Source organism: Carcharodon carcharias, chromosome 34 (genome assembly GCF_017639515.1).
Source record: "Carcharodon carcharias isolate sCarCar2 chromosome 34, sCarCar2.pri, whole genome shotgun sequence".
Taxonomy (NCBI): Eukaryota; Metazoa; Chordata; class Chondrichthyes; order Lamniformes; family Lamnidae; genus Carcharodon; species Carcharodon carcharias.
In genome coordinates, this window is record NC_054500.1 from 23,191,976 (window position 1) to 23,209,592 (window position 17,617).

General features: G+C 48.2%; 1 protein-coding gene across 1 annotated transcript in view; it reads right to left on the reverse strand.

Moving 5' to 3' along the window:
- Window positions 1-17,617, reverse strand: part of plekhg2 (pleckstrin homology domain containing, family G (with RhoGef domain) member 2) — a 172,300-nt gene that overhangs the window by 139,334 nt on the left and 15,349 nt on the right. The window contains exon 3 of the mRNA XM_041179291.1: window positions 9,381-9,481. Within this exon, the coding sequence (XP_041035225.1) occupies window positions 9,381-9,481 (101 nt within the window). The remainder of the gene's footprint in view (window positions 1-9,380; window positions 9,482-17,617) is intronic.

Below are 17,617 nucleotides of genomic sequence, written 5' to 3' on the forward strand. Positions count from 1 at the left end.
TGCAGCACTCCCTCAGTCCTGACCCCCTGACAGTGCAGCACTCCCTCAGTCCTGACCCTCTGACAGTGCAGCGCTCCCTCTGTACTGACCCTCTGACAGTGCAGTGCTCCCTCAGTACTGACCGTCCAACAGTGCAGCACACCCTCAGTACTGACCCTCTGACAGTGCAGCACTTCCTCAGTACTGACCCTCTGACAGGGCGGCACTCCCTCAGTACTGACCCTCTGACAGTGCAGCACTCCCTCAGTACTGCCCCACCAAAAGTGCAGCACTCCCTCAGTACTGACTCTCTGACAGTGCAGCACCCCCTCAGTACTGACCCTCCCCCAGTGCAGCACTCCCTCAGTACTGACCCTCCTCCAGTGTAGCTCTCCCCCAGTACTGACCCTCCTCCAGTGCAGCTCTCCCTCAGTACTGACCCTCTGACAGTGCAGCACTCCCTCAGTACACCCCCTCCAACAGTGCGGCACTCCCTCAGTACTGACCCTCCAACAGTGCAGCACTCCCTCAGTACTGACCCTCTTACAGTGCAGAACTCCCTCAGTACTGACCCTCTGACAGTGCAGCACTCCCTCGGTACTGACCCTCTGAATGTGCAGCACTCCCTCAGTACTGCCCCACCAAAAGTGCAGCACTCCCTCAGTACTGACTCTCTGACAGTGCAGCACTCCCTCAGTACAGACCCTCCGAGAGTGCAGCAGTCCCTCAGTACTGACTCTCCGACAGTGCAGCACTCCCTCAGTACTGCCCCACCAAAAGTGCAGCACTCCCTCAGTACTGACTCTCTGACAGTGCAGCACACCCTCAGTACAGCCCCTGCAACAGTGCAGCACTCCCTCAGTACTGCTCCTCCAACAGTGCAGCACTCCCTCAGTACTGACCCTCCAACAGTGCAGCACTCCCTAAGTACTGACCCTCCGACAGTGCAGCGCACCCTCAGTACTGTGCGTCCAACAGTGCGGCACTCCCTTAGTACTGACCCTCTGACAGTGCAGCACTCCCTCAGTACTGACCCACCAACACTGCAGCATTCCCTCAGTACTGACCCTCTGACAGTGCAGCACTCCCTCAGTACTGACTCTCCGACAGTGTGGCACTCTCTCAGTACTGACCCTCCAACAGTGCAGCACTCCCTCAGTACTGACTCTCTGACAGTGCAGCACTCCCTCAGTACTGACCCACTGACAGGGCGGCACTCCCTCAGTACTGACCCTCTGACAGTGCAGCACTCCCTCGGTACTGACCCTCCGAGAGTGCAGCACTCCCTCATTACTGACTCTCCGACAGTGTGGCACTCCCTCAGTACTGACCCTCTGACAGTGCAGCAATCCCTCAGTACTGATTCTCTGACAGTGCAGCACTCCCTCAGTCCTGACCCTCCGACAGTGTGGCACTCCCTCAGTACTGACTCTCTGACAGTGCAGCACTCCCTCACTACTGACCCTCTGACAGTGCAGCGCTCCCTCAGTACTGACCCTCCAACAATGCAGTACTCCCTCAGTACTGACCCTCTGACAGTGAGGCACTCCCTCAGTACTGACCGTCTGACAGCGCAGCACTCCCTCAGTACTGACCCTCTGACAGTGCAGCGCTCCCTCAGTAGTGATCTTCCGACAGTGCAGCACTCCCTCACTACTGACCCTCCAACAATGCAGCACTCCCTCAGTACTGACCCTCCAACAGTGCAGCACTCCCTCAGTACTGACTCTCTGACAGTGCAGCACTCCCTCAGTACTGACCTTCTGACAGTGCAGCACTCCCTCAGTACTGAATCTCCGACAGTGCGGCACTCCCTCAGTACTGACCCTCTGACAGTGCAGCACCCCCTTAGTACTGATCCTCCGGCAGTGCAGCACTCTTTCAGTACTGACTCTCCAACAATGCAGCGCTCCCTCAGTACTGACCCTCTGACAGTGCCACACTCCCTCAGTACTGACCCTCTGACAGTGCAGCACTCCCTCTGTACTGACCCACCAACAGTGCAGCACTCCCTCAGTACTGACCCTCTCACAGTGCAGCACTCCCTCAGTACTGACCCTCTGACAGTGCAGCACTCCCTCAGTACTGACTCTCCAACAGTGTGGCACTCTCTCAGTACTGCCCCTCCTACAGTGCAGCACTCCCTCAGTACTGACCCTCTGACAGGGCAGCACTCCCTCAGTACTGACCCTCTGACAGTGCAGCACTCCCTCGGTACTGACCCTCCGAGAGTGCAGCACTCCCTCAGTACTGACTCTCCGACAGTGCGGCACTCCCTCAGTACTGACCCTCTGACTGTGCAGCACTCCCTCAGTACTGACTCTCTGACAGTGCAGCACTCCCTCAGTACTGACCCTCCGAGAGTGCAGCACTCCCTGATTACTGACTCTCCGACAGTGTGGCACTCCCTCAGTACTGACCCTCTGCCAGTGCAGCAATCCCTCAGTACTGACTCTCTGACAGCGCAGCACTCCCTCAGTATTGACCCTCCGAGAGTGCAGCACTCCCTCATTACTGACTCTCCGACAGTGTGGCACTCCCTCAGTACTGACCCTCTGACAGTGCAGCAATCCCTCAGTACTGACTCTCTGACAGTTCAGCACTCCCTCAGTACTGACCCTCCGACAGTGTGGCACTCCCTCAGTACTGACTCTCTGACAGTGCAGCACTCCCTCACTACTGACCCTCTGACAGTGCAGCGCTCCCTCAGTACTGACCCTCCAACAATGCAGCACTCCCTCAGTACTGACCCTCTGACAGTGAGGCACTCCCTCAGTACTGACCCTCTGACAGCGCAGCACCCTCTCAGTACTTACCCTCTGACAGCGCAGCGCTCCCTCAGTAGTGATCCTCCGACAGTGCAGCACTCCCTCACTACTGACCCTCCAACAATGCAGCACTCCCTCAGTGCTGACCCACCAACAGTGCAGCACCCCCTCAGTACTGACTCTCCGACAGTGCGGCACTCCCTCAGTATTGACCCTCTGACAGTGCAGCACTCCCTCAGTACTGACTCTCTGACAGTGCAGCACTCCCTCAGTAGTGCTCCTCCGACAGTGCAGCACTCCCTCACTACTGACCCTCCAACAATGCAGCACTCCCTCAGTACTGACCCACCAACAGTGCAGCACTCCCTCAGTACTGACTCTCTGACAGTGCAGCACTCCCTCAGTACTGACCTTCTGACAGTGCAGCACTCCCTCAGTACTGACTCTCCGACAGTGTGGCACTCCCTCAGTATTGACCCTCTGACAGTGCAGCACTCCCTCAGTACTGACTCTCTGACAGTGCAGCACTCCCTCAGTACTGACCCTCCGACAGTGTGGCACTCCCTCAGTACTGACTCTTTGACAGTGCAGCACTCCCTCAGTACTGATCCTCCAACAGTGCAGCGCTCCCTCGTACTGACCCTCTGACAGTGCAGCACCCCCTTAGTACTGATCCTCCGACAGTGCAGCACTCCCTCAGTACTGACTCTCCAACAATGCAGCGCTCCCTCAGTACTGACCCTCTGACAGTGCCACACTCCCTCAGTACTGACCCTCCGATGGTGCAGCACTCCCTCAGTACTGACTCTCCAATGGTGCAGCCCTCCCTCAGTACTGCACTGCAGTGTCAGACCAGGTTATTGAGCTCCAGCACGTAATTAAGTTTAAAGATTGGTTTGGATCTGCAGCAGTCAGAATGCCACCAAATGAAGAAATATTCTTTGTGACACCCAGGACCAATATTGTAGACGTGTGCGTGATTCAAGTATCTCTTGCTGATTACCGGCTGCACGTCATTTCCTGCAGTTCATGTGAAGATCCTTCTCTTTTGAAACCAGATTAAATCCCAAAGGGCTCCAGATACAGAAGGAGTCGGTGGGGATGGGGGGTTGTGGGTCTGGTTGTTTCGTTAAACACTGCGTCATAGTGGACTGGATTCGGGCACCCTCGGGAATCCTGGCAGCTCTGAGCTGGTGGAACAATGTGTTCTGGCCAAGAGTTAGGGTTTGGATTGGTGTTAGCTGCTGACTTGCTGAAACAGAACAATGAGGTTTCCCCAAGAGTTAAAAATTGGAGAGAGGAAGAGAGAGAGAAGGAGAGAGAGAAAGAAAGAAAGAAAGAAAGAGATTTGGGAACAATCTGCAGTGAGTGCTAGACAATGATTTGGTCCAGTTACTTTAGGGATATCAGCTATACTGTCAGCAGTGGCTGCACATCAGCTGATTCACCAAGTGTCAGTGCTGCTTCATGGAGCAAGAGCTGGAAGCAGTGAGTGTGGTGAAAAATTGGGGGCGTAGAGATTTGATACACCCCCTCATCCCTGAACAATGTAACACAGGAACAGGAGGAGGCCGTTCAGCCCCTCAATCACCTTTATCCATTCAATCAGGAGGAGCAGAGATCACGGAACATCCCTTCTGATATCTGGTCAATTTTGTGCTTGGAATGTCTTAAATTGATCTTTGCAGGAACCGGTCAGCTAGAACAGTAAAAGGCCTCACACTAAAACGCATCTTTGTTCGACCGAAGAAAACAAAGAAGCTTTAATCTGGAAATTTCGAGACATTTGAGATCATTAGAGGTAAATGAATGTACCAGGGCAGCAGCCAGTCAGAGGGACTGATCCATGATATAATTAAAGAGTCTGAGTAACTTTCATATTACTCGAGTCATGTGGAGCAGAGCTGAAAATAACAACAGTGAGAGGGAGGGGATATCTCGCTTGGGTTTTTTGACTGAAGTTGCTAACTCATTAATCTATCATAAATTACAGAGAATTACTTAGTATTTACAGCACAGAAACTGGCCATTCAGCCCATCCTGTCCGTCCTGGTGTTTACGCTCCACATGAGCCTCCTCCTACCCCTCTTCATCTCAACCTATCACCCTATCCTTCTACTCCTTTCTCCCTCGTGTGTTTATCCAGCTTCCCCTTAAACGTATCTATAGGATTCACCTCAACCACTCCCTGTGGAAGCGAGTTCCACATTCTCCCCACTCTCTGGCTGGAGAAGTTTCTCCTGCATTCCCGATTGGACTTATAACCATCTTATATTGACGGCTCCCCGGGAAACATCTTCTCCAATCAAACCCTTTCACAGTTTTAGAAAACCTCTATCAAGCCTCCTCTCTCTTCCAAATCTGTTTACTAACTTTTTCAGTTTTTCCTGGTGACTATCAGCCTCTCAGTTCTGGTACTGTACCTGCAAACTCTTTATTTGCTTCTTTACCAGGTCCTCGATATGCTGTTTGAAATATGGAGACCAGAACTGTGCTCACCGCTCCTGGTGTGGTCAGGCCAAGGTGTGGCGTAAGTGTAATGTAAACTTCCCTGCTTTTCAATTCTGTTCCTCCAGAACTGAACCCGGGGATATTTACAATCTCCTGTTCTCTCAGCTCTGAGATTGCTTTACCTTTACGAGCCGCAGCGTAAAGTTATCCAGTGCCAGCTGGTTTCGTTTGATCTGAACACCCATTGGCCTTCGTTAGCCCCAAACCTCGTGCACAGTTGGAATCCTTCTCAATAACCTGTCTGCTTTTGACTCTTAACCTAGTCCATATGAAGATTAATGTTGTTCTCTATTGGCAACTGGTCAAAAACCACCAGTCTTCTCCTCCCCTCCCCTGTCCTGTCCTGGCCCAGACTGGCAAAAACCCAGAATTCCAACAGAGCGCGGGCTCTATAACTCTGTCAGTGGCGCATTTGCAAGTCCATATAACCATGAAGTTAATTCATCACCCTCACTTGTTCCTGGAACAGGCTGCAAGGATATGTTTTCTTTCAGCAGGCACACAGCGTTTCTAGACTTTACACTTCAGCAGCGCACGATGAAATCCAAGGATCAGCCTGTACAGTTCCGAGGGCTGTTAGTGCACAGCATTACCTCACATCTGACCCTCCCTGGGCAATTAAAAACAATATTACCCCCCCCCACCAAGGATTCTGCAGCAAGCCTGCTGGACACAGACAGCAGTCTGACTGGCAAGGATGTCTTCTTTAGTGAAGCGATTGTGCAGCAGATGCTGTGGGTGCCGAGCGGGCGAGATACAAGATCAACATTTCTCAATCTGACCATCACACTTCCATCGCCGACATTTCTAAAAGTGTCTTCAACTGTAAAATCAATTTGCAACATGTGGGCAGAGGTGGTGTGATCATTTGGCCTGTCTTTAGCTGCCCTGATATCCTTCTTAGTGATTGTTTGATGTAAGGAGGAGGCCATTCAGCCCCTCGAATTTTTCCACCATTCAATGAGATCATTGTCTCTTAGCACCATATAGTTGCCTTGCTTCCATAGCCCTTCACACCCTCCCCCATACAGGACACTGAGGAGCTGGTGAAGGTGCAGATGAAGAGTTTATAAGTACAATACCAGAACGGAGAGGTTAATAACTACTGGAGAAAACTCAGAGGTTAGTAAGCGGAACTGGATCGATCTAGTTAATTCTTGAATTTGGCCCACAGTCTCGGCAACTTTTTTGGTGGGTAGGGTGGGGGGAGTTCCAGATTTCCACTCCCGTGTGTGTGAAGGAGTGCTTCTTGGTATCATCCTGAATGGTCTGGCACTAATCTCGAGGTTCTTCCACCTTGGTCTAGACTCTCCAATCAGAAGGAATAGTTTCTCTCCAACTGCCTTATCAAACTCTCTAATCATCTTAAACACCTTCATTAGATCATCCCTCAACCTTCTGAACTCAAGCCCGAGCAACCTGTCCGCATAATTTAACCCTCAGAGACCCGGATTTTATGGAGAGAATACGTTTCTTCGATATCATCCAACTTCCACTTGACCAGATTTACTGAATTCAATTTTATACTTTCCAATAGTGAGACTTGAACTCACGACAACGGGTTCCTGGCAGGACCTCGACAATATCACATCCTGAGGCTCACTAACATCTGGGGAAAATCAGCACGTGAATCCTACCTCTGGAGGATGGCTATTTGGCTAGGAGGAAGGTTCTGAGAAGATTACAACACCAATGTGGCAAAGTCATTAGTGACAGGACCAACAGAGACCAAAAGGAAAGGGAAGAAATAGCAAATGTTGGGGTGGGGGGTGCAGGAGGGGTCAAAGACACCGATGGAGGGGGGATGGGCAGTGTTTGGACTTTTCTGAAAGAAGGAATTGGGTTGACGAGGCAGAAAGGTTTTGGGGAAAGGACTCCCAGAGAGGAGAGGTATCGTGGCAGAAGGAGCAAACAACCATCGTTGAGCGGAGTGAGTGGGAAGAATGAATTAAGGGGGTGTTGAGGAAGCAGAGGGTGGAGACTAGAAAACACCTGGAGGAGAGTGGAAAACACCTGGAGGAGAGTGGAAAACACCTGGAGGAGAGTGGAAAACATCTGGTGGAGAGTATCAGCCCAAGATAGAGCAATGATTTTAAAGTAAGGAGAGGGTTCCTGAAATTGGAGTTTTGGGACTCCGGAAACTAGTCAAACTTGTCAAGGGTATGGTGATGGGGCTTCATATGAGCAAGGGGGTGTGGATCAGGGATGTGTGTGTGTGTGTGTGTGTGTGTGTTCAGGTGCATTAGTGGATGGCTGAGATTGGGGGATGGAGTTCAAATTGTATTTCATGCAAAAGACCAATAGGCTGGGGATGAGAGCCTTCAGTTATGTGGGTAGACTGAAGAGGCCTGGACTGTTCTCCTCAGAGAAGAGAAGCTGGAGAGGAGAGTTGATTGAGGTGTTCAAAATCATGAGGAGTCTTGGCAGAAGAGATAGGGAGAGACTGTGCCCATTGGTGGAAGGATGGAGAAGCAAAGGGCACAGAGTTAAGGTGAATTGTAAAAGAAGCAGTGGCAGCATGAGGAAAGACCTTTGTCATGCAGCGAGTGGTTAGGGTCTGAGACGCGCTGCCTGAGTTTGTGGTGGAGGCAGGTTCAATTGAGGCTTTCCAAGGGAATTGGATAATGATCGGAAGAGAAAAGATTTTCAGGGCTATGGGAAAGGCTAGTGGAGTGGAGGTAGCTGAGTTGCTCTTGCAGAGAGTCCACAGAGACACAATGGGGCCAAATGGCCTCCTTCTTTGCTGGAACCATTCTATGGCTCTCGAGTAATAAAGACAATCAACTTGGCAACCACTCACCACCAGGAATCGAAGCCTCTCTACATTACTTCTCCACATGATTGCAACCCTTCTCTCACTCCTAGAATAGGTTATACATCATTCAGTCTTTCAACCTTATCCTGAGCTAATACAATATCCCGCATGGGTTCATTATTTCCCTCAACCATCAGAAAGAAAAAGGCAAAGTTGTATTATAGCCGTGTGCTAAATGGAGCCAATCGCCATCATGTTATCATTTTATAGTTTATGGGATGGGTTCCTCCACAGTTCATCTTTCCCAGGGGTTAGTGACAAATAACAGGTTTCTCAGAATGATGACTCGTGCTGATGTGGAAATTCTACTTCGTATCATGGGAACAAATGCAGAATGTTCACACAGACCATTCAGAAAACAGCAACTGCCTCTTACACTTCGTGGATCCACTTATTATAAACCACGAAAGCGTAATTCTGACTGAGATCCAGACAAGTGTAAACTGTTCCCAGACCCCTCCCCACCTCTATACTTAAAAGAAAGATTTGCATTTCTATAGCGCCTTTCACAACTTCAGGACGTCCCAAGATGGCTTTATGCCCAAAGAAGTGCTGTTGAAGAGCAGTCCCTGCTGTGATGTAGGAAACCTGGTAGTCAGTTTGCGCACAGGAAGATCCAACAACGTGGTGATGACCAGATAATCTGTTTTTTTGGTTGAGGGGTAAATATCAGCCAGGATACTTGATCATGTCCACTTGAGAGTAGCAGATGGCACCTTGGCTTAACATCTCATCTGAAAGATAGCGCTTCTGATCATGTAGCACCTACTCAGTCTGAACTCTCAAGTCTCTGGAGTTGGACTTGAACCCACAACCACTGAGCCACACTCCAGTGATAGCACAGCTATTTGTTATTTGGCCGTCTAATCCTTACCCAGTTGCTGAAACTCCCCATCCTGATTTGGAAATATATCGGCCGTTCCTTCACTGTCGCTGGGTCAAAATCCTGGAACTCCCTCCCTAACAGCACCGTGGGTGTACCTACACCACATGGACTGCAGCGGCTCAAGATGGAGGCTCACCACCACCTTCTCAAGGGCAATTTGGGGTGGGCAGTAAAGTAGCCAGTGGTGCCCACATCCTATGAAAGAATTTAAAAAATGCCCCACTCTCACATGTGGCAGCTTGATACCCCTGAAGGCTGGAGAAGTTTACTTAATATCTTGTTCCAGCTTGGGTTGTTTCAATATAGATTCTTAGATCCATGTGTTTGAAATGACAGTGATGTGGAGCTAACACCCCGTCGACCACAGTCGCCATGGTTCCCTGCACCTCTCCCTTTCCCAGATACCTCTAGCAGGACCCACCTGTTGAACTGATAGATGTCTTCGATGTTGCAGAATAAGGTGTTCACTTCATCTGGCTTCAGAGGCAGCTCCCCACAGTCGATGATACAGCCCAGGTAATCCTACAGACACAACAATGCTGGGTGAGTGAAACCATTTATATTGTAACAATGCAAACAGAAGGCAACACAACACATGAAGTGATGATTCAGGTTGTACCAGCCTCTGTACTAATGTGGCGCTTTGGTAGATCAGGCCGTATGGTGAGATGATTGATGAATTAAAGTGGTTTTTAGGAATTGTTGGTGAGAAATATTTTTGGCCAGGACACTGGGGAGAACTTCCCAGCTCTACTCTGAAATAGTCGCTGTGGAAACTTTACATTCAACCTGAGAGGGACAGACAGGGCCTCGGTTTAACATCTCATCTGAAAGATGGCACCCCAGACATTGCAGCACTCCCTCAGTACCACACCAGGAGTGTCATCCTAGATTTTCTGCTCAAGTTTCTGCAGTGTGGCTTGAACCCTCAAATCTTCCAAATCAGTGAGGGTTTCAGGAAGTTAGACCCATGTCACACCTCCCAGAAATACTCCGAGATGCTCACCATGTGATGAAATTAATCGTTATGTGGGTGAACATGGTAATTAGTTCCGCATAACGGAGCCTACGCGTAGTAATCAGATGAATGGCTGGTTAATTTGTGGTGTTGGCTGAGGGAGGAATGTTCTTCAAAATGTTTTATGGAACCTTCAATATTTGCTTTCTCTGTCAGAACCATCAGGACAGGCCATGGATTAATATCTCCTCTGAGGGATGGATCTCCAACAATTCAGCACACTCAGTACTGCACTGAGGACTCAATGGCAGTGTTTTACAAAGACAGCTAGTGCGTTCATTGAGCGTTGACTCTTTGGTGTTCAGCTGGAGACCAAACAAGGTGATACATGGGAGCACCAATCAGTGCTCGGGCTCTCTGGGTGGCTTCCTGATCTACTGATGTACATGCTGCCTCTGTTAAAGCACCAATCACTGATTCCAGCCACTCCAAGTCATTCAGAACCAAACCCAGGCCTTAGCCAGAAGGCTGTAGGTTCAATTCCCACTCCAGCAAGCTAGACTGCTCTCTCAGTATGCAAGGCTGAGACAGTGCTGCATTGTGGGGGGGTGCTGTGTTTGTTGACATCTTTCAGAGGAGATTTAAACTGAAACCCCTTCCTATTCTTTCCAATGGATGTAAAATCCAAAGTTACTCTGCAAAACCAGTAGGGCATTCTCTCAACTGCCTGACGAACATCCCCCCTTAACCAAAAACCCTACACAGGTTGACTGGCCATTCATCTGATTTGGTATTTGAGGGGAAAGTGCGGTGAAATATTGGACCACTGTTTGTTTGTGGCTACATTTCATTGGATATGAAACATTTTGGGAAGTCCTAGGACAGGGACCAAGGTTTTCCCATCCCGCTCGCTGCAGGGGATCGGCAGCCAAAATTCCATGGACTTTCGGCGGGACCGGACAATCCTGGTGATGGGCGGGGCCAGAAAATCCCGCCCATGGGAAAGCAGCATAGAGACGCGATCTCTTTTCTTGTAGGAACTGACAACATAAATCTGGCAGCAACCACCTCAACCTGCGTTTAACCATCGGTTTCAGATGGAGCGAGTGGCCACAATGAGGAATGAGGAACGGCAAAGAGTGCTGGAGTACCTCTCGCCCGCCTGCTCACCTACAATGTAAAAGCCGCCTTTAAATCCATGTGTCAGGGTCAGGTTTGAGTCTGGGGTCCCAAAGATACCTCTTTATACCACTGAGTTCGGGCATCACAGCAGCGGTGGTTAAGCCTGTGTAGTGCTCGCAACTCCCTGAACAGATTAAATATCTCGCATGCCTTAGCAAGCAAAATGAAACATCGAATGGAATTCAAACCATCTGTTTCAAGTGCTGGCTCCTCCATTGTTTGGTCAGTGTAGAAATTGGCAAATTCTTATCGCTATCAATGTTCCAGTCAGACGAGCTGTGCTGATAAAAGCACTCTGGGTTCCCTCACTACAAACTGTGCTTTGTATCTGGGCAAATTAGGTAACTCTGATCCTAGCAGGCCCTTATTTCATTACAGCTAACACTCTCTTCCGTTCAGCTCCAGCTTAGTTAAGAGAAGTGAACAGCGTGTGTGTCAGTGGTTTCAGGCACTGCTCAGTAGAGCCCTGAGCTCTACATACCGGGTTTGTGTTGACCTTTCATGTGTTAATTAAGGCCTCATCAGGATGCTCATTACATTAATAGGGCTCTTACAAAAGCTAAACCAAGCACTGGCGTTCATTTCTGGAGGGGTAGACTTGCAAAGTAATGAAGTGACGTTAAACTTGCATCAAACCTTAGTTACACCACACTTGGGGTAACACGTGCAGTTCTGGTCCCCATATTATAAAAAGGATATTGAGGCATTGCAGAAAGTGCAAAAAGAGTTTTACGAGGATGATACCCAAACTGAGGGGTTATACCTATCAGGAGAGGCTGAACCAGCCCCTGGAGAGAGAAGGGTGAGGCGTGACCTGATAGAGGTCTTTAAGATTAAGAAAGGGTTTGATAGGATGAGGAGAAAATGTTTCCTCTGTGGGGGGAACAGAACTCGGGACGACAAATATAACATAATGATGAACCCAATCGGAAACCCCTTTACCCAGAGAGTGGGGAGAATGTGGATCTCACTCCCGCTGGGAGTGGTTGAGGTGAATTGTATGGATACATTGAAGGAGAGGCTGGGTAAACACACAAAGGAGAAAGGGATAGAAGGATATCCCATAGGGAGTGATGAAGAGGGGTCGGAGGAGACTCATGTGGAGCAGAAACACCAGCAAGGAGCAGATGGGCTGAATGGCCTGTTTCTGTGCTGTAAACTCTAAAGGAGGAAGTGATGCTAGTTTTCCCCTCCTTTTGTCTCAAGTACCCAACTAAATCAGTAAACATTCACTTCAAAGGGTCAGTTAGACCAACATAAAGCTCCTCCAATCAGACTCGGAGAAGTAGAATGGCTAACGTGCCTGTGCTAGAGTCTGGTGACCTTCGAAACGATCTATGCAGACTAAAGAGAATTGTCTGTGTTTGCCGCTCTCCCACTCTCTATTCCTTGTCGAACTTTGTAACGACTACACAACATGTCCTTTGGGAAATGGTGATTTTCTCACATCTCATGAGAAGATTTTTTTTTCCTCTTGTTTGAAAGGCAATTCTCCCACATTCGAAACCAATCTGTGCTCTGACTCTCGCTGGCTCATTCCACACAGCGATGGCCTCAGGGGTCAGGGGTCAAAAGCAGCTGTGTTAAAACAAGGCTCCGTCCGCATCAACAGAACCGCTTCCTGTTCAGAAGTTCGCATGCCTTTCCACACTAACCCAGCAAGGGTTGAAATAGTTTCTGCCAAGATGAGTCAGAGGCGCATCATTAAATACTCTTCATGATTGTTATAAAACCATGTTAAACACATTTGAGAGGCTAGCTATCCATTTTGATGGCTGAGAAACAAGTCATGAATTTTGAAAACCATGGCAATTAACTACTCAGTACTATCTGTACAGCATCTTAAATACTGTATTTATGATCTGCACATTATCATTATGACATGGAGGAATAGCTGGAACATGGGACACAATAATCAGGCTGGCAATGATCAGGGGAATGTCTATTAAGGATTTTAGACCATAGGAACATACGAATTAGGAGCAGGAGTGAGCCATCTGGCCCCTCGAGCCTGTTCTGTTATTCGATAAGATTGTGACTGAGCTGACTGTGACCTCAATGCCACTTTTCGCCTACCCCCCCGATAACCTCTGACTGCCTTGTGAGTCAAGATTCTATCTACGTCTGCCATAAAGTATTTGAAGTCTCTGTTTCCACTGCCTTCTGAGAGAGTTCCCTCAGAGAGAAAAAAATTCTTCTCATCTCCATCTTAAATGGGAGACCCCTTATTTTTAAACTGTGTCGCCTAGTTCTAGTCTCCCATATGGGGAAACATCCTTTCAGCATCCACCCTGTCAAGTTCCCTCAGGGTCTTTAAGTTTCAATAAGGTCACGTCTCATTTTTTTAATATTCATTCACTAATTGCCCTTGAGAAGGTGGGGGTGAGCTGCCTTCTTGAACCGCTGCCGTCCATGTGGTGTGGATACACCCACAGTGCTGCTAGGTTCCAGGATTTTGACCCAGCGACAGTGAAGGAACAGCGATATATTTCCAAGTCAGGATGGTGAGTGACTTGGAGGGGAACTTCCAGGTGGTGGTGTTCCCATCTATCTGCTGCCCTTGTCCTTCTAGATGGTAGTGGTTGTGGGTTTGGAAGGTGCTATCGAAGGAGCCTTGGTGAGTTGCTGCAGTGCACCTTGTAGATGGTACACACACTGCTGCTACTGTGCATCGGTGGTGAAGGGAGTGAATGTTTGTGGATGTGGTGCCAATCAAGCGGGGCTGCTTTGTCCTGGATGGTGTTGAGCTTCTTGAGTGTTGTGGGAGCTGCACTCATCCAGGCAAGTGGGGAGTATTCCATCACACTCCTGACTTGTGCCTTGTAGATGGTGGATAGGCTTTGGGGAGTCAAGTGGTGAGTTACTCGACGCAGGATTCCTAGCCTCTGGCCTGCTCTTGTAGCCACAGTATTTATATGGCTAGTCCAGTTCAGTTTCTGGTCAATGGTAACCTCCAAGATGTTGATAGTGGGGGATTCAGTGATGGTAATGCCACTGATCGTCAAGGGACGATCATTGGATTCCCACTTGTTGGAGATGGTCGTTGCCTGGCATTTGTGTGGCACGAATGTTCCTTGCCACTTGTCAGCCCAAGCCTGGATATTGTCCAGGTCTTGCTGCATTTGGACATGGACTGCTTCAGTATCTGAGGGGTCGTGAATGGTGCTAAACATTGTGCAATCATCAGCGAACATCCCCACTTCTGACCTTATGATGGAAGGAAGGTCATTGATGAAGCAGCTGAAGATGGTTGGGCCGAGGACACTACCCTGAGGAACTCCTGCAGTGATGTCCTGGAGCTGAGATGACTGACCTCCAACAACCACAACCATCTTCCTTTGTGCTAGGTATGACTCCAACCAGCGGAGAGTTTTCCCCCTGATTCCCATTGACTCCAGTTTTGCTAGGGCTCCTTGATGCTGCACTCGGTCAAATGCTGCCTTGATGTCAAGGGCAGTCACTCTCACCTCACCTCAGGAGTTCAGCTCTTTTGTCCATGTGTGAACCAAGACTGTAATGAGGTCAGGAACTGAGTGACCCTGGCAGAACCCAAACTGGGCATCGGTGAGCAGGTTATTACTAAGCAAGTGCCGCTTGATAGCACTGTTGATGACTCCTTCTGTCACTTTACTGGTGATCGAGAGTAGACTGATGGGGCGGTAATTGGCCGGGTTGGATTTGTCTTGCTTTTTGTGTACAGGACATACCTGGGCAATTTTCAACATAGCTGGGTAGATGCCAGTGTTGTAGCTGTACTGGAACAGCTTGGCTGGGGAGCAGCAAGTTCTGGAGCACAAGTCTTCAGTACTATTGCTGGAATATTGTCAGGGCCCATAGCCTTTGCAGTATCCAGTGCCTTCAGCCATTTCTTGATATCACATGAAGCGAATTGAATTGGCTGGAGACTATTATTTCTGATGCTGGGAACCTCCGGAGGAGGCTGAGATGAATCATCAACTCGGTACTTCTGGCTGAAGATTGTAGCAAGTGCTTCAGCCTTACCTTTTGCACTGATGTGCTGGGTTCCTCCATCATTGAGGATGGGGATATCTGTGGAGCCTCCTCCTCCAGTGAGTTGTTTAATTATCCACCGCCATACACAGCTCGATGTGGCAGGACTGAACTGACAGATCTGATCCTTTGGTTATGGGATCTCTTCGCTCTTCTAAACACCAGTGGATACAGGCCCAGCCTGTCCATCCTTTCTTCAGAAGATAACCCCGTCTCATTCCGGGTATCATTTGAGTGAACCCTCCCTGAACTGCTTCTAATGCATTAATATCCTTTCATAAATAAGGAGACCAAAACTGTACACAGTACTCCAGATGTGGTCTCACCTATGTCCTAGAGAACTGTAGCAAAACTACTTTTATATTCCACTCCCCTTATAACAAACGCCAACATTCCATTTGCCTTCCTTATCGTCTGCTGGACCTGCATATTAACTTTTTGTGATTCATGTACTAGGACACCCAGATCCCTCTGTACCTCAGAGTTCTGCCATCTCTCTCCATTTAAATAAAACTTTGCTTTCCTATTCTTCCTGCCAAAGTGGAAAAGATCATATTTTCCCACGTTATACTCCACCTGCTAAACGTTTTCCCACTCACATAACCCGTCTGTACCCTTTGCGGGCTTCTTATGTCCTCTTCACAAGTTAACTCTCCTCCCTATCTTTGTGTTATGAGAGCAGAGTCCATTAACAGAGCTGTGACAATGGATGGGAGTTGTCTTGGCTGCACTAGTGGATCTGAAGCGCTCCTTGGGAACATTCTTTGAGGAGATTAACTGGATGGTCAGATCCATGATGGTGTAGACCATGGGGTGTGGGTGGGCACTTGTGGAAGGAGTGTGATTGACAGATATTCCCTGGGTCCTTATATTTAAATAAATTAGGTGAGCAGCAATGTCCGGTTTACAGCCAATTTGGTCATTTTACAGAATATGATTGACTTTTGTTAAAGAAGTTTTAATTCAATTAAAGTATTTTACTTTCTCTTAATCATTACAAAGAAAATAAGAAATGGGAGCTGGAATAGACCATTCGGCCCATCGAGCCAGCTCTGCCATTCAATATGATCATGGCTGATCTTGGGCTTCAACTCCATATCCCGCCCGCTCTCCATATCCCTTAATTCCTTGAGACACCAAAAGTCCATCTATCCCAGCCTTAAATGCACTCAACTAATCCATAACACAACTCTGTCCCCATCAAGATGGTTTTGAAGTGGATATAAATATATCTACAAAATCTCCAAAATGTCTCAGTGAGTAAAGACAATGGTTTTTTTTAAACTTGCCTTTCAGATCGAGGCCCTCATTATAGAAACTGTCAGAGTTTTTATTGCCACGATTTCAAATGGGATGAAAATCAGGATGTCTCAGTACAGGGAAACCGATCCAAAGTTCCAGTTTTGTGCCCCCAGAACAAATTGAAAATCTTTGTTTTAACAAAGGATTAGGCTGCCCCTCTCAATCTTCTACAGAGCATGGGGTAAGGTTAGAGGAAGCGGTCTGTGTCAAAGTGTGACACAGAGATTTACTGCCCACAGAGTTCACCAAAAGGGGCAATTGAGATGAAAGTGGGGTAAGGATCTTAGGATGAATTTTCATCCATCACAAAGATAAAACTCCTCTAAATCTCACCAAGGCTGAAGATTTATTCTGCACACTGCATATACCACTATTGTAGAACAGAGTTTCAACCTCTGCGCACACACCAACTTCTCCCTAAAAGTGACATCGGAAGCTGAAAACTCCAAATAGGAATGAAGGAAGACTAGTATCGATGCAACAATTTTCAGCAGCTCAGGACACCCTGTACAATGTACACAGAAAGCTCCCAGAAACAACAGTGTGATCAATGATCAGATCATCTGTTTTAGTAAAATCTGGTTGAGGGACAAATGTTGGCTAGGACACTGGGGGAACGTAACATCTCATCTGAAAGATGGCACCTCCGACAGTGTGGCTTTCCCTCAGTGCTGCACAGGGAATGTCAGCTCATGTCTCTGGTGTGGAACTCTGAACCCCTAATCTCCTGGATGAGAAGTGGGAGCATTACCCACCGATTGAGGCACTGCAGAAAGAGCAAATGTGTCCTATGTGATAACACATCGCAATAATACCAATCAAATTTGGTACATTGTTGACGTGGTGTGACTAGATGCATGCTTAGTGAGCACACCTTTACAATCCATACTTGCATTACCCTGGGCTTGAATTACTATACTGTGAATTACTATACTGTGAATTACTATACTGTGACACTTTCAATCCTGAATCAACTATCAAACTCTTGAATACTTGACATTAGAGTTCTGAATGGATTCCAGACCTCAAAATCCAAGATCTAACAGTCGTTTCCTGCAGTTATTGAACTATAAAGCCGGCCAAGTCCTTGAGAAATATCCCACTGATTTCCTCAAACAGGGACTATGTGCAATGAGTAACAGACCAGGGCAGTAATTAATAAGAGCTCTTCAGTGCCTGCACTGGCTCCCTAACTGTAAGGGAAC